General features: G+C 39.8%; 1 protein-coding gene across 4 annotated transcripts in view; it reads left to right on the top strand.

The window, feature by feature from the left end:
* Positions 1-26,468, top strand: part of SMARCD3 (SWI/SNF related BAF chromatin remodeling complex subunit D3) — a 98,649-nt gene that overhangs the window by 47,464 nt on the left and 24,717 nt on the right. For all 4 annotated transcript variants that reach the window (XM_084281403.1, XM_084281404.1, XM_084281402.1 and 1 more), the window contains 3 exons: positions 2,943-3,160; positions 6,270-6,312; positions 20,582-20,704. In XM_084281403.1, the coding sequence (XP_084137529.1) occupies positions 2,952-3,160; positions 6,270-6,312; positions 20,582-20,704 (375 nt within the window). In that variant the 5' untranslated portion in view covers positions 2,943-2,951. The remainder of the gene's footprint in view (positions 1-2,942; positions 3,161-6,269; positions 6,313-20,581; positions 20,705-26,468) is intronic.

Here is a 26,468-nt window from a genome sequence, read left to right as displayed (position 1 = left end):
GCCACAATTTGTAGATTGACAGACAACAGAAAGATCTTAAATACAGTCTCAAGTGTGAAGCCCATTCCAGGCCATTTGTTTCTGCAGACTCTGCTTGGGTCAGGGAGTGGGAAAGAAGAGAGTTGCTCTGTTCCAGCAGTCTTCATAGCTCAGTGTTGATGGGAGACAATGTTTTCAGCTCTGCACAGAGCCTCAGTTTTGCCTCTTTGCTGTCTCTTGCTACTGCTCTGCTCAATGGTCATAACCACAATCAGTCTCCTACATGAATACTTCCTGAATCCACCTGCTTGGCTGATGTTGCTGGTCTCTCTCCTATTTCAACATTCCCTCTCTGCCCAAACCAGTGATAGCCATTGCTTCTTTACTGATTGTTTCCCTTCTTTCTTTCTTCCATTTTCTTCGTGCATCCAAACACAAAGAATATTTAAGACTTGTGATGATCAGGGAGGGCACTGAATTGGGGCTTTGGGGACTACAGAGAACTTGGGTGGGTAATCTGGAGAGGCAGCTAAGCACTGTTGCTTCGAGCTTTCAGCCAGAATAGGTGCTTTGTTACTGTAAAATGTAACAGTCAGAGCATAATGTAAGAGCTGCTTTTCTGGCTCAGAGGAAAGGTCCCTCCAGGCCTGCAGTGCTATCCCTAACAACAACCATAACAGATGGCTACAATAGACAGAGAGAAGGGCAGGTGTGTAGAACATCAGTCTTCAAAAATTTTTGATTGTGCACCCTTATCATTAAAAATTCTTGAGCATGCACCCTCCATATGTATGTATTTACTTATAAATTCTATACATGAACTCCCGTACCACTACGTACGTTATAAAACAAACAGATTTTTTTTTAAAAAAAAAAAGGATAAAGATGAAAACTCCATTTAAAAAAATGTTAATGGTTCAAAAAAATATTTACTTCTTGCACCTTGGTGGATTGTCTTGTGCACCCTCTGGGGTGCATACATTCCACTTTAGAGACCACTAGAACACTTCTTCTGTATACTTTCTTGGTCTTTGACTGTTGATAACTCAGAGAAATTTCTGAGCCAAACCTGTTTCCCATGTCTTCAGCATCCCTTTGAAAAGCAGTTCCATGGGTTCACTACCCACTGTGTGGCAAAACACCGTTTTGTTTGTCTGTGAGCCTGACTCCTCATGTGTTTCTCTGATGGCCGAGGTTTATGTACTAGTAGGGGCAGTGAACAGTCAATCCCCATCTGCCCTCTCCAGGCCACTTGTGATTTTGCAGAGTTCTTGCAAATGCCACCTTAGATTACCTTCGGTCATCTGTTTCCAGGTGGAAGAGTCATAGTATATTTGATTTTACTTATGTGAGTACTATTGCATATCTTAATTTTTCCATACCATTCTTTGTATTTTTTTCATGTCTAATCTACACTCAGCAGAAAACAGAACTGAACACGGTATTCACCGTACTGGCAAACCATGAACAATGGTGCAGTGATGTTCTCCGTTCCTTTCCTTGTCATTTCTATTATTTAATGGCTGATGATTTTTATAGAGGTGTCTATGTAAAAATCTTGCTTTTGTTGGGCAACAGTCAGCTTAGAGTACGTTGTTCTGTATGTGTTGATTGGGTTGATTTCTTCCATGTAAATCACTTGTAATATGTATTGAAATCCATTTTCATCCTCCTTTTACTTGTGCAGTCAGTCTCCTTAAGTCCTCCTGCAGTTCTTTGAAGCTGGTCTTCATCCTTGCCAGCCTGAATAACTTAACATCATCTACAATTTTTTTGCTTCCTTACTTTCTCTCTCTCTTTTTTTTTTTTTTTTTTTAAGGTTGCTTCTGAATATGCTGAAAAGCATGGGTCCCAGAAAAACTCCTTTTATTGTCAGAAACATTTACTTTTTCCCCGTTTCTATACTTTAACCAATTACTTGCCTATAACGGATGCCATGGCCTCTTGGTTTCCTTGGAAGACTTTCTAGAGGGAGTTTAGAATTTCAAAAGACTTTTATGTATGATCATTCTTTTTCATGTGTTGGTTTAGATGCATATAGTGTGTGTGCATGTCTGTATTTTCACAAATATGTAAATATTTATAATAAATGTTTTGGTAATTCTTAGAATGAAACTAAGTTCTCTCTGTTTTAAATTAAGTTTTATGAGTGGCAATTATTTTAATGGTCTTTTACATTGAGGAATATAAACTAGGATTTACCATTGACTTTGCTATATGTCTAGTACATCATTAAGCTTGTGGTCTCACGTAAAGTGTCTGCTCCAGAGCATGCTGAAGTCAACATAAATGTCAGGACTTCCAAATGCCTAAAGGAGCTGCTGGCAAACTGTCGCTGTCTCTCTCTCTCTCTCTCTCTTTTTTTTTTTTTTTTTTTTTTAATTATAGAGCCTTGATTGGAAAGATGACCTTTTCTTAAAGAATTCTTGTCACTTCATGAGCTTATGGTGCTCTCCAGTGTAGGTGGAGGCAAGGGCTCTTAATGGAAAATGTTTTAGCATAGTATTTCCGTAGTTCAGCTTTGCTTGTTACAACATCCCTTATGAGCAAAGCAACCTGCTAGTCACTGCAAAATCTGAAGTGCTGTGGATGTGAGCTTGCTTGTGGCTTTGTTTAGTGTGTGGACTGCTCCAATTTGAACTGTGTATAGCATGCCATGTCAGCTTTAGTCTGAAGGTAGAGCTATCTACTGTAATCTGGCCTGGGTGCTACTGACCACTGAGTGTTTTCCCTAGCCTAGAATTTCTCATCTCTGTTTCATGTCTACTTTATCACAGCGTTCCTCTTTACAGTGTCCATGAAATTCCTATTCAGATCTCTTGCACTTTGCGTTGCTGCATAGTGTTTAGAAGGATGGTAAAAATTGGGAACTTGCTGGAGCTAGTGTCTGGTTATGTACAAATGTTGCAGCTGAGGAAGCAGGGACCAAACTGGCTCTTCTTTCTGTTTTGCTTCTTCCCTAGCGACCTGGGATGCCATCAGGAGCTCGAATGCCCCATCAGGGGGCTCCCATGGGTCCCCCAGGTCCCCCATATGTTGGAAGCCCCTCAGTGAGACCTGGGATGCCCCAGACTGTGATGGAAACAACAAGAAAACGCACTGCGCCACAGCAGGTCCAGCAACAACAGGTGCAGCAGCAAGTGCAACAGCAGCAGCAAGCTACCCAGAATCGAACTAGGAGGTGAGTATTCCAGGAAGGAAGCAATGGAAAACAATTTGAGGAAGAAAAATTATTGATCTCTGTTTAGCAATAGGTAAGACCATTAAGATTGAATGAGACAGACCAGAAGATTTATATAATGTCAGTTTCTTAAAACTGGCAAAAAAAAAAAAAAAAAAAGGTAAATTTTACTCTGTATTTTGTGAATGGTCTCTGAACAAGTTGACCATTACTAATTTCTTGTTTTGCAGTTAAAATGCTTTTTTTTACCTTGCAAGTGTATTGGGCTATAAATCTGGCCATTACATTTAGCTTGTAAAGTTAATGAACAATTCTTTTCTAATATACTACATTGATTTTATAATTTGTTGTCTGCTTTGTATAGTTTCTCTGATTTCTGACTGGCTAAGAAAATGGTTTATAAGCAAGGGACAAGTGGAAAAGATTGTTGGTTGGTAATATGAACTCTTGTACTGTGGTCACTAAGTAGACTGTTGATAACACTTGCAGTTTTCCTAGGCATTGCTACATGTAAAGTAGAGAGATAATCATGGGAAATAATTTCCCAGAATTAGAGGGACTTCTAAAATGAGCTTTGTTTTTAATTTATGTCCACTTCGTGCAGTGCTGAGTGCACTCTCTCTTAAATAACAGTTCTCCAATTTCTTTTTGCAACTTGTTAGACCTTATCAGAAAGGAGTTACCAAGTGTGAGCCAGTTCCCAATAAACAGATAGGGTGCAGTCTGCCTTTGCAGTCTGCAGATAGGGGGCTGTCTGCCTTTTGCAAAGTCATTATAGGTATATATAGATTCAGACATTGTTCTGGTGGTGTCATCATATCTACTTGTAGGTAAATGTGACTTCCTATGATCAGTGCTTCAGGAGCCCAGCTCTGTCCAGGGTGTATGCCTTGGGTCAGCAAGCCAGACTTGGGAATGTTTGTATCTGGGATGCATCTGGAAAGGACTCCAATACCGAGAGTATTAATATATTAAGATTGAATAAGTTTAAATACAGAAGGAATGTGTGTGGGTGCAGCATGTGAGCACAAGAGATACATGTGCGTCATGGAGGCCTTGCCCAGCACTAGCCAAAATGCACATTCCACAGTACTTCCCAGGAGATTCTTCAGGAAACTGCAGAAAATAATGCCCAGCCTTTAAATATACAACCTGAAAAATTGCCACAATTGGATAATTGAATTAAACTTCACTCACCAGTTTCCAGGGATCATTAAAGAAGAATAGTTTGTTACCTAAAAGTTGATGTCAAAAGCCACAGAATAAAGCAGTTCCCCCTCCCAGTTCTTAATTTTAACATTTACAGCAGTAATCACAACTGTGGTGAGGGCAGCTTACACCAGTGCTTGTTAGGTACTCTGAAAAGTTTCTCTGTTTCTTCTGCCATGCCTTTCCTCCAGATAATGTTTTCAGTGTTTTCCCCTTGTTCATTTCTACCTCCCTGTCGTTTCCCATTGAAACTTTCCTAGGTTTTCAGGCAAACTTTTCTGGCACCTTGGGTACCAATTCTTGGATTAATTGAGCCCAATGTTGTATGGCACAAAAGGGCCAAGATGGTGTAATCTTCCTTTCTTGGCAGGTTTAAAAGACTAAAAGCAGGTAAATCTTTCTGTAACAGACTCCTGGAGAACTTTTGAGAACCATGTTTTTTGTGGGGTTGCCTTGTTTGTTATTTTCTTTATAACTGAAAGCATAGGGGTTGCTGTGGGTGCATATTCCACTTCCTTTGGGAGGATGCGGTTTGCTCAGGCATTGCTTCCAGAATCTGAAGAGTTCAGTGCAGATTTGATTTTTATCAGTTGTGGAAGGTCTTGGAGATTTAAACCATGTAACATTCTAGTCCCATTATTTCTGTGCTTTAAAAAGAGACATAGTTCACCTGTGAAAGTGGATACAACTGTGTAAATGAATTTTCTACCCCAAGAGAGGATGTAGTTTGCACCTCCAAGCAGAGTTTCTCAGGGTTGGCTTATGTGGAGATGAAGAAGAATCTGTTATTTCAGGCCAGGCTTACTATTAGCAAATGCAGGAAGGGAGAATGCTGCACTGATGTGTGTGGAAACAGCCTTTATGTGGACGTGGCTGATGACAGACTTCCAGGATGGAAACAGTAAGGAAGGGCATCCTTGTGACATGGCAGACTGGCAGCAGGCGGTTGTCTTTCTCCCATTTTTCTGTCACAGATGGAGTGATTCATCTCCTCTTTAAGATAAAGGCCTTGCAAATTACAGAGGTGAAGAGTAAGGCCTGAATTCTCTCTTGGCCTTGCTAGAGAAAGCTAGGTGACAGTTTGATGGGAACAAATGCTTTTTAGAATCTGAGGAATTCAAAAGACGATATATTTGGCAGTCTTCCTAACAGTACCATTTCTTAGGCTTATATAAATTTGGCTGTATGCATATGAACAAAAGGAGTGTTTTTAAAAGCATACATATGTAAATGTGCTTGTGTCTGGGTATGGACACATTATGCATATGCCCTAGAGGAACGCAGATATCTTCCCACATACATGTTCATAAAGATGAACAAGCATGGAGACATAAACTCACTTACCTTTGTAGATCACTCACTTCAGTAAAACAATTGTGTATACTTAGGGAAGAGTGCATATATTTGTGTTTTCATATGCAAATGAACATCAGCACTCAATTTTGGGCATGAATGAATACATACTCAGATCAGTTTGAACAAGTTCATGTTTTCAGTTTACAGGCACTCACCTCTTACTTGTGTGTGTGCATAGGTATGTCTATGCACACTTCCACACATGTGCAGTGTCTGTCTCCATGCTCTTTCTGTATCTATAGACGACATGCACATGCACTTGCATACATTGCCGCCCTGCACCATAGAAGATGCTGTGATCAAAGAACTTGTGCACTTCTTTCCAAGATGCATAACAGACAGCTCTGATTTGTTCTTAGCTAACTACCTCCCCAGGCTGCTGAGAGAAGGGGTCCTAGGTCCTGGGCATGGGTGAGACCCTTTTGCTGATGCATGCACAGCTGTGCACCAGCATGTGGAGATGTCAGGATAATTTAGCAGGTGGCCTCGTTACTCCTAGATCTGTCACCATGGTAACGTGTTTTTTTCTTTAAAAAATGTACAGTGCCAAGAGGAGGAAGATGGCTGACAAAATTCTCCCTCAGAGGGTGAGTCGCTTTCATTTCCTATTCCCTTCACAATCAGTTCAGCATCTTAGTGTAATTAGAGGGATTTTAGAAAATACTTTCACTTTTTGTTTAAAAATCTAATTAAAAAGTAAGTAGGCAGTGGGTGAAAGTCTAGAGAGCAAGGCTGGGGCTAGGGCTGGGGGCTGGGAGTGTGGAGTACAACCCGGCCTGTCATCTTCTTGCATTGGGTTAGCTGTGCCAGCACTGCCACTTGCTGGATGGACAGTGGTGCTGGTCTGTGAGGTACATGACTTGATGATGCTGGGGCCCTCTGGATCTTAAAGATGTTTTTGATCAATTTTTGAGGCTGGCCAAAAATTGGTTCGGAGTGCAGATGTTCCTGCAGGAGACGAGCTTGTTCTTAGGTCTCTCTGGCCCAGTAGACCTGCCAGGTTCTAATTTTTGCAGTTGTGTCTTAGTACGAGTGAATCCACATAAACAACAGAGTTCAAGGGGCCTGTACTGTTCAGACAGATAATAACTCTTATCCTTGCAGGTATGTCTAGGTTTTAGTGGGTGTCTATGCTTGATCCTCAATGTTTAAATGTTCTACTTCCTTCTCAAACATCAGCATTTCTCTCTACTCTCCTTCTCTTTCATTATTCCCAGACTTTTCTGTTCCTGTACTCTCTGTAGTACAGTTCCCCTAAAACATACACGCTCCCAAAAAGCAAGGTTCTTTAGTCTTCTAAACACACACACTCATCACACTGCAGTCCCAGTTTCTTTGGCTTCTGGTGCTCTTTCTGGGCTCAGAATTCCTTTCACAGTTATGTGGATCTCCACTTCCTCTTCAAATCTACCTTTCAGCTACTAGTGTAAACCCGAACTTGATGGCAACCTTCGGATTCTCTTCTGTGACATTCCAAAGGTACCTAGTTACAACCAACTGAAGGTGAACCCACTTTGATACTCCTGATACCAAATTATCACTTCTCGTGTTGTAACTCCTGCCACCCCCTGAAAGCACAGTCTTTAGTAGGTTACCCATTCGTTTTTTCATGCTGCTGTCTTGAAAGAACTAAGCTACCATGAAATTCAGACCTTTGAACTACTTGCAGTCTCCATGCTGTTTGTGTTGAAAGTTTCATTCCTGCTTTGCTTGTAGTCTGTACTTTCTTAAACAAGACATGTAGCTGCCATTCTGTCTCACAAATTGTTTTCAGAGACAATTATATATCCTGTATGGTGAAACTATCATTTTAAACGTGTGTCCATTTGAAGGCTTTTTTTTTTTTTTCTGTCCTGGTGCCTTTATAAGATGAAAAGGTCTCAGATAGAACAGAGGTAACCAAAATTATTTGGCAACAGAAGACTTATGCCTCTTTAGCAAATCCATGATAATTTTTAATAGGTAGAGCATACATTTTGATATGTCAAAAAGCTATACACAGATACTAGCACCTTTCAGAACCACGCTGTTACCAAGTCTTCCTGCCTTTCAGTATCTTTGTTGCTGTCAGCCAATAATTTTAACTGATGCAATGATTAGACAACACAAATTGCTAGAGTCCTGTCTGCAATAGAGTTTTATGAGTGCAGTTGAAGTGGTGGTATCAATGATATGATTTTGTGTCTGAATTAAGGTACTCCATTAGGCTGCTGTCTGTGTATCAGAACCTCCTAACTCCCACCAGTCATGAGATGGGAAGATGCTGTGTACATTAGTGTCCTGTCAAGTGGAAGATTTGCACTGGTGGGTATTGAAAGCAAGCAAAACACAGGGTAAAACTTCTAGCTTTCCAAAGCTAGTTCTAGAGTATTTTCCAGCCAATGGGCATCTGTTTCCAGCTTTTTGCAGTCTCTTGCTTTCTGGTAACTGTGATGGAAAGAGGTGTTGATATTAAACACATTTTACTCTTGAGAACCAGCTTACATAATAGAAGATGGAAAATGAGGTGAGTTCTCAGTGTTGGTTACTATGCTAGTCAGGAAATTGCACAGATGCCCTGCTACTGGACTTCCAGACTCTGATCAAGCTTGTGCTTCATTTTGCAGCATGTTTCTAGCTGGGAAGGGTTGCACATATTCTACAGTTTAGCTATTTGACAAGGACTTTGTTTTGCATAGATATAATTGTACAAGAACAGTTCAGTCTAGCAAACTATTGTGTATAGGAAGATAGGATTATCGAACCCCAGGGGACCTCCTGGCACATCCAGTTTGATTCACCTGCCATAGAAGCCATGTCACACAGTTGCTGTCTCAAGACTAGCTAGCTTCCTTACCTCTGAAATATTTTAGATTTGGCAGCTCCCACACTTTTTTTTGGTTAGGCTCAGCAAAGCAAGTGGTTTTAGTTTTCCAAGTAAGAGTGCCTCCCTATGATTCTAATCATCACAGTCCTTCGTTGTATCTATTCCACGCTAATTTCACACCTTTTGAACTTCTTTAATTTTACCTCTCAGGAGACCACAACTATATGTAGTATTCTAGATTACCAGTATCACCGATACTTGAATAAAATTAATGCATTTTTGTGTCTACTGGAAAGAGGTAGTGATACCCCATTACGATCAGATTTTCTTTATTACAGCCTTCCTGCATTGATATAGCATGCAGTCATTCTATGACTGACTAGTACTCAGAAATATTTCTACTTCTTTTCTTTGTAACTGGCAATTTCCCATATTAGAGTAGGAATTGTTGGTATAGACTCTAAGGAACATAATCTTGTGCTTTGTAATGTTATTGTTCATCCCATTTCTATTATACAGTTCTCAGCTTCCTTATACTCTTTGTACTATCCTCTGCCTTGTATTGACAATACCACCAAATTTGTCATTATTAAGTTTTGTTAACATACTTCTAATCTTGTGTCTCGGTTTCTACCTCAAGCCACATCTGCCTTTAGAGAAACATGACTGCATACCAGATTGCCCCTTTTCTTTCTCCGGGGCATTCTTCCTCATTACTGCTGGTCAATGTATGTCTTTCTCTTAGTTCTGAGTCATTGCGTGTTTTCCAGGCTCTGTGACTGTGATTGACTGTTCTGTTTCTTCAGCTTCCATGCCTACTTTATAATGCAAGAAGCTCTACTAAAAATTCTTCTGACTCCACAGCTATTCATGTCTTTGCTTTCACCCATTAAGCTTGCTGAGTGGAGCACAACTTTCAGACAGCAAGCTATGTCTCCTTTGGTGGGATGCTTGCGTCGTACTATTAGCTACACTTTCTCAGTGCTTCCCTCTGAGGACTTCTTGTCTGTTTGTGTTGATGGGTTTTCGTACACTCATCCTTCAATTTTCATCCTCTCTTCTTCACCTTTATAAAGATAATCAGTCAACTCCTGCTGCTGTTCACTGACCACCATATAGGAGTCCTCTGCTGAACTCTCATACCATAATAGCTGTCCTGTTGTTGTTTATTCACTGCATGTCTGTTGTCCACCTTTTCCTCTATCTGTGTCAACCAGAAGTGTCACTGTGAATCTGCTGCTATTCATTCATAAGGAAAAAATGGTGAGGAATGTGATAATCAGTGGCAGCCTTAGCTTTAGCAACTGTGAAATAATGAAGTTCAAAATCCTGAAGGGAATGAGAAAGAGAACAAGTAAAGTGTAGACCCTGTATTTCAGACAAGCAGAGCTTGCATTATTCAGGGAACCGGTAGGTGTGATCCCATGGGAGGCAACTCTGAAGAGCAAAGTAGCTCAGGGAATCTGGAAGGTCTTTAAGGGCAGCCTCCTTCATGCCCAAGAGCATCCAGATATGCAAGAAAATGTGTAGATTTATGAGGAGCCCAGATTGATAAGCAGGGAACTTGGAGTGCAGCACCCAGTATCAAAAGGCAGTATACAGGAAGTGGAAGCAGGGACAGGCTAAAGGAGGAATTTGGAAACATTGCCTGGGCAAGTAGGGATTGGTATCAGAAAAGTCAAAGCTCAGCTGTAGTTGAGACTTGCTGGCAACATCAAGGACAACAAGAGCTTTCACTGGCACATTAGTAATAAAAAGCTGACCAAGGAAAATGTGGGCCTGGTGCTGTATGGGGTAGGTGATATAGAGATGAATGACACAGATAAGGCTGAGTTACTCAGATCCTTCTTTGTCTCAGCCCGCACTTAAAATGTCTCCCATACCTCTGTGATCAGTTAACATGTTCAAAAGTGATGACCAGTAATAGACAGGGATTGAGCCAGGGATTATATGAGGTAACTCAACCCGTACAAGCCCATCAACAGGCTGCATCCACAGTGCTAAAGGAACTGTCCGATGTCCTTGCAAGGTTATTCTCTATCACCTTTGAAGTGTTGTGGAAATCAGGATAGGTCCTTGATGACTAGAGAAGGGCAGTTTTTGCACCCATCTTCATAGAAGACTGAAAGAACAACCCAGGGAACTGCTGGCTAATCAGTCTCACCTTGGTCCCTGGGAAAATTGTTGAGCAAGTCCTATTTGAAACACATTTTGGGGCATGTGAAGGAGAAGGTGCTAACTGGGAGCAGTGAACATCGATTTACCAAGGGTAAATCATGCTTGACTAACCTGATTGCATCTTCTATTAAAATGACTGAATCTGTGAGCAAGAGATAGTAATGCATATCATTTACCTTGGCTTTTGAAAAGTTTTCAACATTGTCTGCCACAATATTCATATATCCAAGTTGTTACATTTTGATCTAGATGGGTGGACAACCAGACAGGTAAAAATATGGTTGGATGATTGGACTTAGAGGGTAGTGGCTAATGGGTCACACTACAAGGAAGGCAGTGACAAGCTGAGTACTGCAGTGATATATCCTGGCAGCTGTTCTGTTTAGCATCTTTATCAGTGACCTGGAGGAGGCAGTTGATATGCTTGCTCACAGTATTTGCAGATGATGGGGCGGGGGCAGCAGTTGATACACTTGAAGGCAGGCTGCCATGCACAGGAAGCTGGACAGGCTGGAGAAATGGGCTGACAGGAACATCATGAATGGTGGCTACAATGGTGATCTGGGCTGTTGTGTCCCCATGTCTTACATTCTTTGCTTCTAATATTTTGACTGTTCAAATACATTTAATAATTTGTGTTGTCTTCTCCCAGATCACCATGGTATAGATCCATAGTGCTCTGTTCTCTATTTCCAGTATTGCCGTTGAATTTCACTTGTAGATTCTGTTCATTACATTAAGTTATAAAAGCTCCAGAACCATTCCTCTTCTTTATATCTGTCATTTTATTTGTCTGCTTATTGCTGCTCATCATGCCTTGATCATGACTTGATTAATTTACCCACAGTGAGTTTTGATCACTTCCATCAGAAGCTGTGGTCTCATTAGCATCCCCCGGTATAGATAAATAACTGCTTGCTTTATTGTGCACTTCATTGTATTTGTTCAGTACTGTAACATTTCTGCAGCCCAGTCAGCAAACTCAGAAACAGCTTTTTCTGCAAGTGTGTTGCAGTCTTTTCAGGTCATTATTAATGTAAAATGTTAGTGCATTTACATCTCTCTTTTATGCTTTCCTGAATCATTTAAAGAAAAATACCAAGTCAAAGATGTTGAAAGATGTAAGGTTTCATATATCATTTGGCCACGATGAAACCTGAATCACTGTCTTACTGCCTTTTTTTTTTTTCTTCCTATTTCTTCAGGGTACCCATGGCCATTAATTGTTTTTTATCTTTGTCTCACTGAATTCCTTAAAATGTTGTTGTGAAGGTCCCTCTAAGCAACACTTTTAAGCCTAAAATATCTTTTTTTTTCTTTATCCATTTTGACATCTTCAAGGAATGGATGGGACAAAATTTTCTTGCAAAGTGACACAGCTCAATCTGTTGATACTTAGAAGGCTAAATTTGAAATTCATATGGTGCTTTCAAGTACTCCTCCAGCCACAGCAGTAATGAGCTTGGAATGGACACAGTAGATCAGTCTTGACATAATGTGTATCTTTCTCTTTAGCCTGGCAGACTAGAGCAGAGTTGTTTCTTTGGTGTGCTTGAGAAAGTTTAGCCTAGATTTAGATGCCCATGACTCTTTATTTCATAACTGGGAAATGTTCATGATATTCTGCTCAAAATGTTGTAGGGGAATCAGAGTAAATCTCTTTAAAGCTTACATGTATGTTTTAGCTGCTCATAACAGGCATATCTGTCCTGATTCCATGGGTCTTCTTTACTTTAAATCAAAATACTATTCATCTTTTTGGTTTTATTCCTGCAATTCTGTGATTATAAACAACTAAATATTTTATCTTGTCAAATTCTTTTTCTTTAGCTAATGTTTTGTTTTGTATTTTTGATAATGAGATAGCCAGACTAAAGGTAATATTCTAAATGAATTTACAAATGCATCATGCCCCAACATGATTGCATATTAGGATGATGATGATTATGATGGAGCTGGGGGGTAAGTAAGGAAAAGAAGTAAGAGTTAAGGAAATGGCAAAGCAAAAGCAGAGGAAAAAAAGTTTTATGAATTAGAACACTATTTTTTGGGAGTTGGGAAGTGTAGACTGGGGATTCTACCTCTGTGCTAAGGAATGCTGGATTAGATTACACTCTGCTGCACTTTCATTACTGGGCAGCTTCACCTCTGCTTTGTCTGACTACACTGTCTTGAAAAATGATACTATGTGTTATCCCTGCTTCCCAGTAGTCTAATCCAGAATCTCAACACTTTGATGCTTAGAGACTTTTCAGATTTAAAATCTTAATTAATCAATGTTCAGCTTAAATTCATTTTTTGGAATAGCATATCTTTAGCTTAAAATCATTTTTGTTTCTGTGATGAAAGAAAACTTTCAATTCTTTTGAAACTTGAAAATCAGAATTGTCACATGACTCGCATTCTCCTGGCTTACCAAATAATATCTTAGAGCATGGCTAGAAAGTATATATATATACAGCCTGCATCTGCAGTATAAAACACATAAGCATGCAACTCAACACTTCTTCTCCAAGCCTTGGAAGCCCTGAGAAAATAATTTTTGACATTATTTATTTAGTAGGAAAGGCAGCCAATGAAAGTCATAACTTTCTGGGAAAGTTTTTATGACACTAATGTGTTTTACAGTGCAATGGGGACTTTGTGCCGAGGATCAGTGGTGAGATTTCACTCTGGTGATCTGCATCCTAGTCAGAAGGGAATATGATTCTTGGGAAGGGGTGGGGATGGATGGACAGAAAATTTTGTGTCTGTGAGTCTGTGTGTCTGTGTGTCAGTGTTTGTGTCCATCTATCCATAGGGATGGAAGAGGGGAAGTCTGCCATAGCACTGGTGGGAGGAAGTGTACGTGTACCCTAAAAGAAATGCTTGAAGCTATGACTTTTTAGATTTCATTCCTCAGTTTGTCACAGTGGTTCTGGTTTGGTTTTGAAGAACATGCTCTCACAGTTCACACTACTCAATTCTTTCTCTCTATTACATTCCTTATGTATGTTACATTACAGTTAGTTACCTAAACTGGCAGCACATCCAAAGTCTGTTATTAGCATATTCCATTAGCTCACTTTTGGGGATTTTTCTTCTTTTTCTTTGCAAGGTTGGTACTAAGACAGTTGGCCCCATGATCAGTCTTTAATGAACTCCGGTAACAGCTGTAGGCTGATACTTCTCAGCTCAGTTCCTCATCCTGACCTCTTTAGCTAGGTGCAATGTACTGTGTAACTCTTGCACTAAACACCCTATCCTCTTCATCCACAGTTCCATGCACAGTGCTTCATAAGGTGCCTTACTCAATTCCTTATAAAGTTATTGAAAGTCATTTTCACCCCTCTATGATGAATTATCTTGGCTTGTTACTGTATTCTCACAGTTTTTCTAAAGCTTTATTAAAATTGGCACTCCAGTCCATATTATTCCTATCTTGATTTTGAAAGATTTTAAGGCCACCAAAACATAGTTTTTAATTAAGTCCCGCTTTATTCAACCAGAGGTGTAACTGCCCTTTCCAGTACACTCATGAACTTAAGTGTTTGCTTTGCCTGCCCACAAAGACTTCTTAATTATTTCTGAACTTTTACTTTCAAGAGCTGTTTGTCTATATCAGGATTCTGATATATCTGCTCATAGATAAAACATAGGACTAGAAGGATCTCTTGGTGATGAACAGAGTACTTCTACAATGAATCACATTCTATAAACTTTGTCATAACCAGCAAGGCTCTGTCTTAAACATGAATTCAAGGTACTGTGGGCAAGAACCTGCTGGAGGGCTATTCAAGAAAATCATGTTTCTGATCAAAACCTTCCTCAGAATTCCGGCATGGGGTTATTGACAAATCTCTTGATACAAGAAAAAATGAGCAGATTGGATCACATAAATTTTCAGATTTATACAGATAGTACAGATTTGTACAGATTCATAGCTGCTACATCTAGCTGTATAAAAAGATAAATTGCTTCAGTAAACAAACTTTATTGAGAGTCCCTATTGCTGTATGGATCCTCTATTCTCATTTATTTTCTGTCATTGTTGATGTCCTCCATGTTTTTTGATTCAGTGATATCCTTAAATACATTAATGGTAGTTTATCTTTTTCTAGTGATTCCTTCAGAACTCTCCTGAGGAACCGTAAGCCTTGTCTGCATGTGTGCTATACGTATTACCTGTGCATTTTACTTGAAATTAAATGTTTTATATAAAACATGCATTCACAGTTGTGCAGTATGAAGTAAAAATTAACTGTGATTTAGTCTCTGTTACATATAGAAAAATGTAAGCTGGAAGTGACCAGTGGAGGTCATGCAGACTAGTCCTTAAAGACAAAAAAGATTCACTGAATATCAAGCAAAAACATGATTTGGATTGATAATTGTTTAAACCTTAGTAATCACAAAATAATTTGGAACAGCCGAACTTCTGGAGGTCATGCAGAGCAACCGTTTCTCAGAAAAGAAAGGTTCAAGTGACGTTGTTCAGGAACACGTCTGGTCAGTTCTGAATACCTCCAAGGCTGAACATGCCACGGAATCTTTTGACAACCTGTTCCAGTGTTTTAGTATCATCATGGTTCCTTCTATTGAGTCAGTTTCCCATGTTGCAAGGTGTATCTGTTGCCTTTCATCCTGTTGCTGTGCACCTCCAAGAAGAGCCTTGCTCTGTCTTCTCTGCACCTTCCCATAGGGCAGTTGCACTCAGCAATAGGCTGTCCTCTTCCCTGCCTTTTCTCAAGGCTGGACAAATGCAACTCTTGCAGCTTCTCTTGGCAGGCATGTGCTCCAGCCCCCAGTCATCCTCGTGGCCTGCTGTGGGGCTCACTCCAGTACATCACAAGTCTTTCTGGTCCTGCGTGCAGAAGTCCAGATGCAGTTTTCCAAGTTTGGCAAAGCCTCTTTCCTTGGCTTGATGGCATCTCTTAGGCTAATACTGCCCATTTTGTGGTCAGCCTTTATCAAAGCCGGGTTACCTCAGACTCATTCTCCGCTTACCGTCCATGAGGACCCGCAGGTCCTCTCCTGCAAAGTTGTTTTCTACTCAATTGACGCCCACCTGTACCAGTGCATGGGGTTATTCTAGCCCAGGAGCAGAACTTTGTATTTGCCTGTGTTGAACTTCATGATGTTGAAGTGCCATCCTCTTTCTGCAACTTGTCAAGGTCTCTCCCAATAGCCCTGCTCTCCCAGCTCTGTCCCAGGCTCAGGGGCCAGGGAGGCCAGAGGGCACAACCTGCCAGGAGAAATGGAGACAAAAACAGCACTCGCCCTTTTCCATAGCTTTTGACTTGAGCAGCAGACCCAGGTCATCCTTAGTCTTCCTTCTCCTGATGACTCGTTTGCAGAAGGCTTTCTTGCTGCCTGAAACATGCCTTGCTAGGTTCAGTTCCAGCTGAGTTTTGGCTTTCCTAATTTCCTGCTTTTATGCTTGGGTGCTACCATTCTGTTTCTGCTGGGTAGGGCATCCCTACTCCCACCTCCATACAGTCCTTTTTTGCACTTGAGGCCCGTCAGGAATCCAGTGCTTAATTTTATTGGCCTCCTGCCAGGCTTGCTCAACTCTCTGTGCATTGGTCTGGATCATTCCCCTTTGCTTTGAAAATATTGTCACTGAAGTTCAGTTGACTTCCCTAAGTCCCTATGTCCTTTGGGGATCATAGGATATCATGTTATGGAATCTTTCCAGGCAGATAGTGAACATGTTAAAACCTGCTCTCCTGAAGTCCTAATCTTGCTTCCTTCTCAAAGGATCCCAAACTCCACTATCTCATTTTTACTGTAGACAGGGCTGTCCTTAATCTTCACATCCACAAACAGTTCTTCCTTCCTTGTTTGTAACAGGTTCAGCAGTCAGCTTGCTTATAACCTCTGTCAATAAATTGTTATCAATCCAATTCAGGAATCTCCTATAGTGTTCATGCCCAGTGATAACTAACTGGATCTCAAGGTGGTTAGTCCCACATGAGCATGAAGGCCTATAACAATGCGACTTCCTCCAGATGTCTAAAAAGCTTTGTCTCCTCCTTGATCAGGTGGTCTGTAGGAGATGCATTCCACAGTATCAGCTGTTCCAATGCAACTCTTAGCATTCAGATAAAGTCTTTGCTTAGCGTGCTTGTTGTCTTTACCTTCCAAGACGTCATACTCTGCCAGTCGTAAAAGCTATCCCATGATGTTTCTCATATCCAAGAGACTGTAGCACTGCAGTTGTTTATTGACTTCCATCTGTTTGTTTCTTTCACAAGCTGTGTGCTTTTGTTTGCAGGTAAACGTGGTGGGGCTCCACACTGTGCTGCTTTTACAAGGAAGGTGTGAAAGCCCTTCCCCATCATGATGTTCACTGCTCCCTACCTCACTGCCCCCATTCTTCTACTTTTTGCATTCTTTTGTCACCTTCAGTAAAAAAATAATAATAAAAAAATAGTAATAAATAATAATCCATGGTAATAAAGGATAAATGTGTGGAAATTAATAGCATTATCTTATTTCTAATTTTTAAATTTTTACATTGAATTTTGACAGTAGGAAAAAAAGAACTCCAAACCCAAGAAAGACCCTATCTTACTAATGTTAATAAGAATTTGCTTCAGTTATCCATATAATTCTAAGAGAAGGTTTAATTTACATGCTTCAAGACCTCAGATGATGAGATGCTGCTGCTAGGTGATTTTTGTTGCTTCTTAAAATAGATGAAGGCCAGAATGGAGAATTCAGCTCTTGAAATACTCTTTACACATTTATACTTACAACTTTTTTTTTTTTTTTTTTTTTTAAAAAAAAAAAGAGGAGGCTTGCATGTAGCTATGAGCTTTTCAGTTATGGGAAACAATGCAAGAAGAAACACGTAGGCTGCACAGATCCTATCAAGAAAACAGAAAAATGAATTACATACTACTGGATGGAGTGCAAAAATATCTTCAACTTTTTGAGCTAGTATCTAGGAGAAACAAAGAAAATATTATTTGTGATGTGTTACTGTTGGAGTTTGCCTTTAATAGTCATCTAATTATTGAGGGGAAACTGGGAAAGAGTATGGGATTGGACCATTATCATGCTACCCCAAAATTATTTGAATGCTAGGCTGAGAAAGCAAAAAGACTGTAAGAGCAGCCAAAACTGAGCGGAACTAGAACTTTGTTCTAGTTCAGTATCCTGTCTTCACTGTGGCTGTAACACATACCTACAAGAGGCTACAAACATGGGCAAGTATGTATAATTCTTCTCCCAAATACTTTCCCAACCTACAGCCATTTGCAGTTCAGGGAATTATAAGCAATATTAACTTTGTTGGCTAATTTTAGAGTGCTTATGCTTTCATAAATGATGTTTAACATCCAGTTTGGTTATAGACAGAATAGGAAATAGGAATATATTTCTAAAGGGTATAAAAATACCCTTTTGCTTGCACATGGTAAGAGATGTAAAAGTGTCGAATAGAAATATTTATTGATGATTACTGCTGTTTCTACAAACTTACTAGAAATTTCTTCATGTCCTGGGTCCAGTACCTTAAGAATCATAGGAGAAGCTGTATCACAGCAGTAGTATATGCTTGATCTTGAAGGCTGTGTGGGCCAGCTCCCTGCTTCATTGTGTGCATATGAGTTCATGAACTGACTGTGCCATGACTCAGAAGTAAAAGGCTGAAACTGGGTCCAGACTTTTTAAGTGACAGCAGTACATACAGCATGATTCATTTCCTCTGTGTTGAAGGAGCTGAGGAATCTTTTGTTCTCTGTGGGATAGAGTCATGGGGGTATTTTCTTGCATCCTGAGATTTGTATTCACTATGGGGAGGAAGAGGAAGTATTTCCTAGTTGTCTATTCTGCAAGCTGTCTGGCAACTCCTTGATGTTTCTATGGCAATGCTTGCTCTTTGTGATTTTCTTCTAAAAATGTTTGTGTTCTTTTATTATTCTGTTGATAGTAAGAGTTTGTGGAAGAATACAAGCAGTTGAAATACAGTGGTTCAGCTAAAGCTGAACGGAATTTCATGGAATAAAAACAAAGCATTTATTTGGCTCACAGTTTCTGTTTTTCCAAAGTGTCAGTCTTGCTGCAAATAGTACAGGTGTTCTAGCATCTCAAATCAAACAAACAAATAATTAATGTTGAAAGAGACATTTATTTGGTAGTCTTGATCAGTCTAAATATATTAGGCAGTGATTGCTTCTCTTCACCCTGGGAAAGGAAGTGATGACAGAACCTGTCAACCCATGAAAAATGTATGAGCAGTATGGAGAAGGTGCACAGGGAATACCTGCTCAGTGCTGCTCCGGCTCTACAAGAAGATGGCAAACAAATGGCAGGTTCAAAATGAGCAAAAAGAATATTTCATGCACTGCCTGTAGAGGTTCTGGAACACTGCCTGAGGCTACTGTAGGTGCTAAAGAACATCAACTTTCAACTTTTCAAAACATCAACATTAGGGCAGATGAATTCTTGGAATGACTTGGTGCAGTTGTTCTTATACCATTGCAACAGTTAAATATTTTAATTATACAAATGAAAGCTGGAGTATCATAAAAATAGACAAGGCAGTCAAGTAGAGTTTTTTATACGTAACATAGAGTTCCCTTTTTGTGGTTTGCTTTCCTGAGTTACTCCAAATTAAGAACTAACCTTTTCGTGTACGGTTATATTTGCCCATTTCTAAGTTCAGGTCTTTTTTAGGTCTTTCTATTTACATAGAGTCACAGAATGGTAGCAGTAGGAAGGGACCACTGGAGGTCATCTGATCCAGCCCCCTCCCTGGCTCAAGCAAGGCCTCCTAGGGGAGGTTCCCCAGGACCATGTCCAGACAGCTTTTGAATATCGCTGAGGAGGAAGACTCCACAACCTCTATGAGAAACCTGGGCCAGTGCTTGGTCAATCTCACTGTAAAAAAGTGCTTCCTGATGTTCAGGGGGAACTTTGTGCATTCCAGTTTGTGCCCATTCCCTCTTGTCCTGGCAATGGGCACCCCACTGAGAAAAGCATGGTTCTGTCCTCTTTGCACCTTCTTTTCAGGTATTTGCAGACACTGATGTGATCTCCCTTAACTTTCTCTTCTCCAGACTGAACAGTCCCAGCTTTCTCAGCCTCTCCTTGTAAGAGAGGTACTCCAGTCCCTTCATCATCTTTGTGACTTTTTGCTGGGCTTTCTCCAGTACATCCCTGCCTGTCTCCTACTGAGTAGAAACTGCTGACTCTTTCTTCCTCCTAACCTACTTCCTATCACCTCCTCTGCTAACTTTTCTGGAATAAGGAATGTAAAATGGGGTTTTATCAATAGAGGTAGTGTGGTTTAGCCAATATATTAAATACTAATAAACGTTAGCAAGATTGTAAGTTAATGCATAGCTAGTCATGTTGAAAATTAAATTTGAAGGTCAATTCCACCTCAGCCAAGAAGATGCAGTAACAAAGGTTGCCTTCCTAAATTGCAGTTTGGGCTTATGATGGGTAACACTTGTGGGGTTTTTTGTTTGTTTAAAGAAACACAAAGAACATGAACATCCACAACTTTATTTTTAATCTAGAGAGGTACAGCACTTTTTTAGCTTAAACAGGATAAATTTAAAGTACTTTACATTTCCAGCAGTGGTTTCTAGGCTTTTTGTAACTAATCCTCACTTGAAAAAAAATCAGCAGTAGCTCAGGACTTGTGGATCCATTTGAGGTCTTCCAAAGTTCATTAGCTCTAATTCCATGCTCCAGCTTTTCAGTCATATGCTTCTACCATGCCACTGAGACCTGTCCCACTAGTTGGGTACTGCTGTCTTAGAGATAATGCCTTCTGAGCACATCTGTCTAACAGCTGGGAAGGTGTCAGTATTACTGCTCAGGAACGTAGCAGATTCTTGCTTCCAGTGCTTGGATATTCCTTGCTTCATTCTCAGATCCGGGAGCTGGTTCCTGAGTCCCAGGCCTACATGGATCTGTTGGCCTTTGAACGCAAACTAGACCAGACCATTATGCGGAAGCGTGTGGATATTCAGGAAGCGCTGAAGAGGCCAATGAAGGTATGTCATGAAAAATTTCTAGATTGAGTTAGGGGAAAAAATTACTCTTTGTCTTAAATGGTGGAATGATCTTTCCAGTAAATGTCCTGTTAACAGAGACATTTTTAAATGGATCACACAAAGCTCCTAAGAATAAGCATCTGGGAGCAGAGTGTATGGAAAAATGATGGAGAAAATTCTGTGGATATTACCAGCTATAGCTTCTCAAAGCCTTTAATAAATGGAATAATAGCTTCTAGATAAGTAAATACTGCTGGAGGAATTTTGTATTTGAATGTTTAGAAAGGAGAAAATAAAGGTTTAGAGGGGTGTGCTGAAGAGATATATTAAATTTCTTATTAGAATTCAGTTAAAATCTAAAATTGTGGAATAACAAAACAATGGGGAGAATTACAGAAAAGTTGTTAAAGTTCTTGCAAAAGTGTATACATTTACATAGTCTATAAAAAAAAAAGGATGATTCATATAAGAAAAGGATGGGTTAAATTTTCTGCAATTTCTTTTAGATCGAGTCCAGAACTTCCCTGTTCATGTATCCTACTGAAAAGGTATTTTCCTCAGCATTCTCATGCTGTTTCACTGAATTGTTTAAAAAAAAAAAAAAAAAAAAAAAAGGTTAGGAGAAGGAACTGTGGAAATCCCATAATGATATAATGGTTTGGGTTGGAAGGGACCTTAAAGATCATCTAGTTCCAACCCCCCTGCCCTAGGCAGGGACACCTCCCACTAGACCTTGTTGCTCAAAGCCCCATCCAGCCTGGCCTTAAACACTTCTGGGGATGTAGCATCCACAGCTTCTCTGGGCAACCTGTTCCAATGTCTCACCACCCTCCGAGTGAAGAATTTTCTCCTTGTATCTAATCTAAACCTACCTTCTTCTGGTCATCTAGTTCAACCTCCTGCTCAAACAGGGTTCAGCGTTTTGATTATATCTAAGGACAGAGGTCTAACAGCTTCTTCAGGCAGCCTGAATGTTTGGCCACTCTCATGGTGAAGAATTTCTTTTCATATGTTTTAATTAAGTTCTTATTGCTGTTGAATGCACATATTCATATAATAAATCCTGTAGTATGAAGGATTTCATGGTTGAATACCTGTGAAGTAAAGCTGTCATCCTTGTCTGTGGTGGCTGTTAGCCCAATTAAGATTCCATTCTGTTCGTCTATGTACAGTTATCTTATAAGATGTGGAAGGCTTTTACATCTAATGTTTTTCCAATTGAAATTTATGAATCAAAAAAAAAATATATAGAAAAATGAAGTTCTATGAACATGCATGTTTTACAAATAGGAAACTGAAGTTTGGATGGTTTAAATCACAAGTTTGTAGTCCAAAATGGTTCCATATAGTAGATCGGACTCTCAGCAGGAATAGCTTGTGTTAGCTTAAAGTGCATAAAACACCACTATTTTAAAACAATATGGAACCTGACCATGTTTAAAAGGAATAGAAAATTTAGACTTGCAGGAAGATATTTACTCAGTGGCAAACTCTTTACCCATGGAATTGAACAGTGCATGTGGCTCCAGCTGTAAGCTAGACAGTGGAGATTTTCAGGGCCTATAATGGGGAAGAGTATAGGAGGCACAACAATACAGAAAACATATACAAAAAAATCTGTTTCTATCCAGAGCTCAGCAAATGCATTTTAAATATGAGTTATTGATCTAGGTTACATCTGAATCTGTTTCTAAAGAATAAACAAACAGATGTTTCTTAAATTTGTGTCTAGATTTTGAGTGTAGCAGTTGAAAAATTCAAGATCTGTCAAAATAGAGCTAAGCCTAGATAAATTTGAGTTGTTCTGAAGTTGAGTGTTTTCATTTTATTATGGTTCAAACATTGGTAACAGCAATAAAACTTACATCTGCACTTCCATCCTTATCAAAGCTCTCACAATTTTGAAATATTTTTGTTAGAACAAAAGTTCCCAAACTGGGATTGTAATCATGGAAAAAATTTAAACTTGTGTTAGATATGTGATAATATATAGGAAATATGCAGGACTACTCAGAATTATCAGTTGTAAGTGCAATAATTATATTGGTCACAGTGATCGGGTTGTAGCTAGGAAAGGTCTTTGGAAACCAAAGATGGCCTGTGTCGCTCTGGATTTTTTTGTTTTGTTTTGTTTTGTTTTTTTCCCCTCTATGTTGGTAGATTACTTATTCTGTAGAAATTTGGGGTGGAGATGATTCAAACATTTTTGATTGAGGACAGTGCATAAAATATGCTGTACCTGTCTGTTTTTCTTTGATCTTGTGTGAACAGCTGCACTGTTGAAATAGATGACAGCTGTGGGTTTGCTCACAAAGTAAGGAGGAGACCTTATTTTTTTTCTGAGGTTGGTTAAGGGGAGGTGATGGCCTTAAGCCACTGCTAGCTCACTTTACCACTGCTAACAGCCCCTCTTAGCTGCCAGATTTTCCAGTCCAGTTCCTGTCTTACCTTTTTTCTACCTCTTAGGTACTCTACTCTTCCTATGTCTGTGTTACGTTCTCGGACTACACCTATCACAAGAGTCTCAGAATTCCTAATAATAGAATCATTAAATCATAGAATACCCCAAGTTGGAAGGGACCCACGAGGATCATCGAGTCCAACTCCCAATTCCGCATCCACAAAGCAGCATTTGCTTCATGCCACTTGTGGCAAGAGTCCCTGCACTGACATTATGAAAGAGCTACCTGTTAATGTGTTCAGAATTCCAGAAAGGATGTTGGAGGAGGGAGTTAGGCAGATGGGACTTCTTGAGTTATGGACTGCAGTGTGAATTGCTGTACAGATACAGCAAGCTCCATGGCCTGAAGGAAGCAGAAGCCATATTGTTTAACTCAAAACGAGTGGATATAATTAAAGAAGAATGAGTTAGTGAAAATATGGACAGCTGGGGCCATGGTGAACATTAGGAGTGGGATTTACTGGGTCAAGTACAGCCATCTACACTGCGTTTATTTGTATGCAAGTTAATCACTTTGGGCTTCCTTTACAGTCAGATTTAGTCAGTGTAGGCACAGTTCCTCTCATGTAGAAGTATATATCGATATAGAAGTATATAATTATAAATATTGAAGTAGATATTTAAAATAAGATAGAAAAATTGTGCCCTAAAAAGTGCCTGTTTCTCTCCATTGTCTAAGCCAGGGATAACTAGTCAGTTGCAAAAGCAAGGCTTCCGCTCCAAAACAGGCCACAGACAATAGTTTGATTTCTGACCCAAACCAGAGACTATCACTCTTTCATGGTGAACTGATGGGGGAGTTTGAGTTTACCATACCTGTGTGCAGTTGCAGTACCTCAAACTAAGTGATGTGCTCTGAGATTCTTCATTCTCAGGTTCAAAAAGAACCTAAAAAGAAGTGTCTGAATATAGACAGTGTCTAAATGCATCTCCCTGGTTTTGTAGATTGAAATTCTTTCCTCATTTTCAGATTTTAAGATGACTAAGGAATTGCTGTCGGATTGCTGGTAGAAGGGAATGTGCATTTTTTTCTGAAATTCTAAGGTTTCTGCACATCCCTCTGTCCTCTCAGGAGAGTTTTTGTTTGTTTGCCTGTTTGTTTTTGTTTTCCTCAGAATGCATTGTGTACACAGCATCTCATATCTGAGCTTTGTAGTTCAGTCATTCTAAGAAAGTCCCGTGTTTTCCTTCTGTTGGATTCTAAATGTAGAGCATCCAATCCTATTTTGATTATAAAAGTCTTGTACATAATATGATGTGACTAACTGGGAAAAAAAAATCTTAAGTTACTAGTTAGAATTTCCAGTATCAACAGAAAAGTTCTGATGTTACTGCAGAAGACCCTAATGACATCCCACCTGATTGTTGAAGCTGGAATACATCATCATCAATGTTCAAAATTACATCAACGTTCAAAAAGAACAGTTCACACTAGAGTGATTGGGGGGGGGGGGGGGGAGGAAAGCTTCTGGATCACTTAGGGAAAGGAAGACACTTCCTGAATGTCACCTGGGTGTCACAAAGAAGGTTGTGAGGGACGGGGAATGACTGGGAAAGATTTTGGTAGAGGGGGAGAAAAGTATTGCCATTTAGGCTAAAGGACAATGCTGACACAAGAACAAATGGGGAAAAGGTGACTGTGAATAAATGTTAGGCTTGAACTTAGAAAGAGTTTGTACTTCTCAGAGGAGCAAAATTCCTCTAAGTCAGGGAGGAGTAACAAAGACCTTGTTTTTTAAATTGTATCTTCATGATTTTCTGAAAGGCATTGCATGATTATGACACGTCACCTGCACTTCACTGTTGCCCTCAGCTCAGTGACCCTAGGGCTGTTGGTGTACTCCATCAAGTACTACAATGGTTTTGATAAGGTATGTTAGAACACTTTAAGAGAAATATCTGTACAAGACATTTAAAGTAGAAATACATTGTAGGCGAAACAGAATATATGGCAGTTTCATCTTTACTCATCAGCCATAAAATTTTCAAATTAAAAAAAAAGCCAAAGAGCTTACAGTTTCCCTAGTGTGAGAAGGTAAGTCTGGCAACAGATCCTCTTGATTATACTCTTGATTAGTAGGTGGTCATACATTGGAAGAGATGGTTTATGGCTTGTGGTTGTCTTCCCATTCCTAGCCTAAACTTTTATGTTGGTCTTCAGTCACCCAATCTTTGAGGGTCACCTTGGAGTCAGAGGGTTTTGGGTGAATCCACCTCTTTTTGGGTACTCCTAAATTTGGCCCTCAGAGTTCACAGTTGTCTTCCCTCGTCCTATCTGGTGATTCTTACATGTTGTTACTGAGAGGACTGTGTTGCCAATGGTACCACACCAATATGTGTTACTGAATTACTGATTGAATTATTGGATGGGTAGTTACACGCTTTCAGAAACTGTGCCCACAGCCTTACCATACTATCCTGCTTTCAACTCGTTAGGACTGAATCAAGCCACTAGGGTAAAAAGCTTATCATTCTCAAAAAAAGGCAAAGTCTGCGTGCATTCTAAATCCATCACACGCTAACTTAAGTATTTGATGAGAACATGCTTAAATCTTTCTTACTCACCCCTCTTCTCTCGGCTACAGTGACAACAGGAATTATAAGGCTGGTGTGGATCCAAGCTCCTTACTAGTAGTGACCAATTATAGAATCACATAATCACAGAGTGGTTGAGGTTGGAAGGGCCCTCCGGAGGTCATCTTGTCCAGCTCCCTCCCCTGCTCAAATGGGACCACCTAGAGCAGGTTGCCCAGAACCATGTCCAAACGGCTTTTGAATATCTCCAAGAAGGAGGCTCCACAGCCTCTCTGGCCAACCTGTGCCAGTGGTAAATACTTCAAAGGAAGGTGCCAGAAACCCTGCAACTGTAGGTAGCAGCTCCACCTAAATTCCAGTAATCAGACATCAGTTTATATTAAGACACAAAAAAGTTTGATGTCTCTTTTAAAAAATTTGGTATATATTGGTATGACTGGATATTCCTGGGATCTGTCCATACATAGCCACTCCAGCACCTTCTCTCTCTCTCGCATTCTCATTTTCTCTTTTTTTCCCCTTTTCTCTTTTTTCTTTTTCTTTTCCTTTTTTCTTTTTCCCCTTCTTCTCTTTTTTTTCTTTTCCTTTTCCTTTTCTTTTTCCAAAAAGCTTTGTCTTCAGTCCAACATGCATTAGTTCAAAAATAGACCAGTTGAGACTGAGAAGTGAGTATATGTATGACCATTAGAGCAAGATATAAGAGACATAATAGATTTTTCATTGTATCAAGTCTTTAAGTCAACACTGGATGTCCTTTAAAGAGAGCTG

This window comes from Netta rufina, assembly GCF_964035555.1.
Source record: "Netta rufina genome assembly, chromosome: 2".
Lineage (NCBI taxonomy): Eukaryota > Metazoa > Chordata > Aves > Anseriformes > Anatidae > Netta > Netta rufina.
The sequence above is the reverse complement of the archived record's forward strand: the minus strand, read 5'-3'. Positions and strand labels throughout refer to the sequence as shown.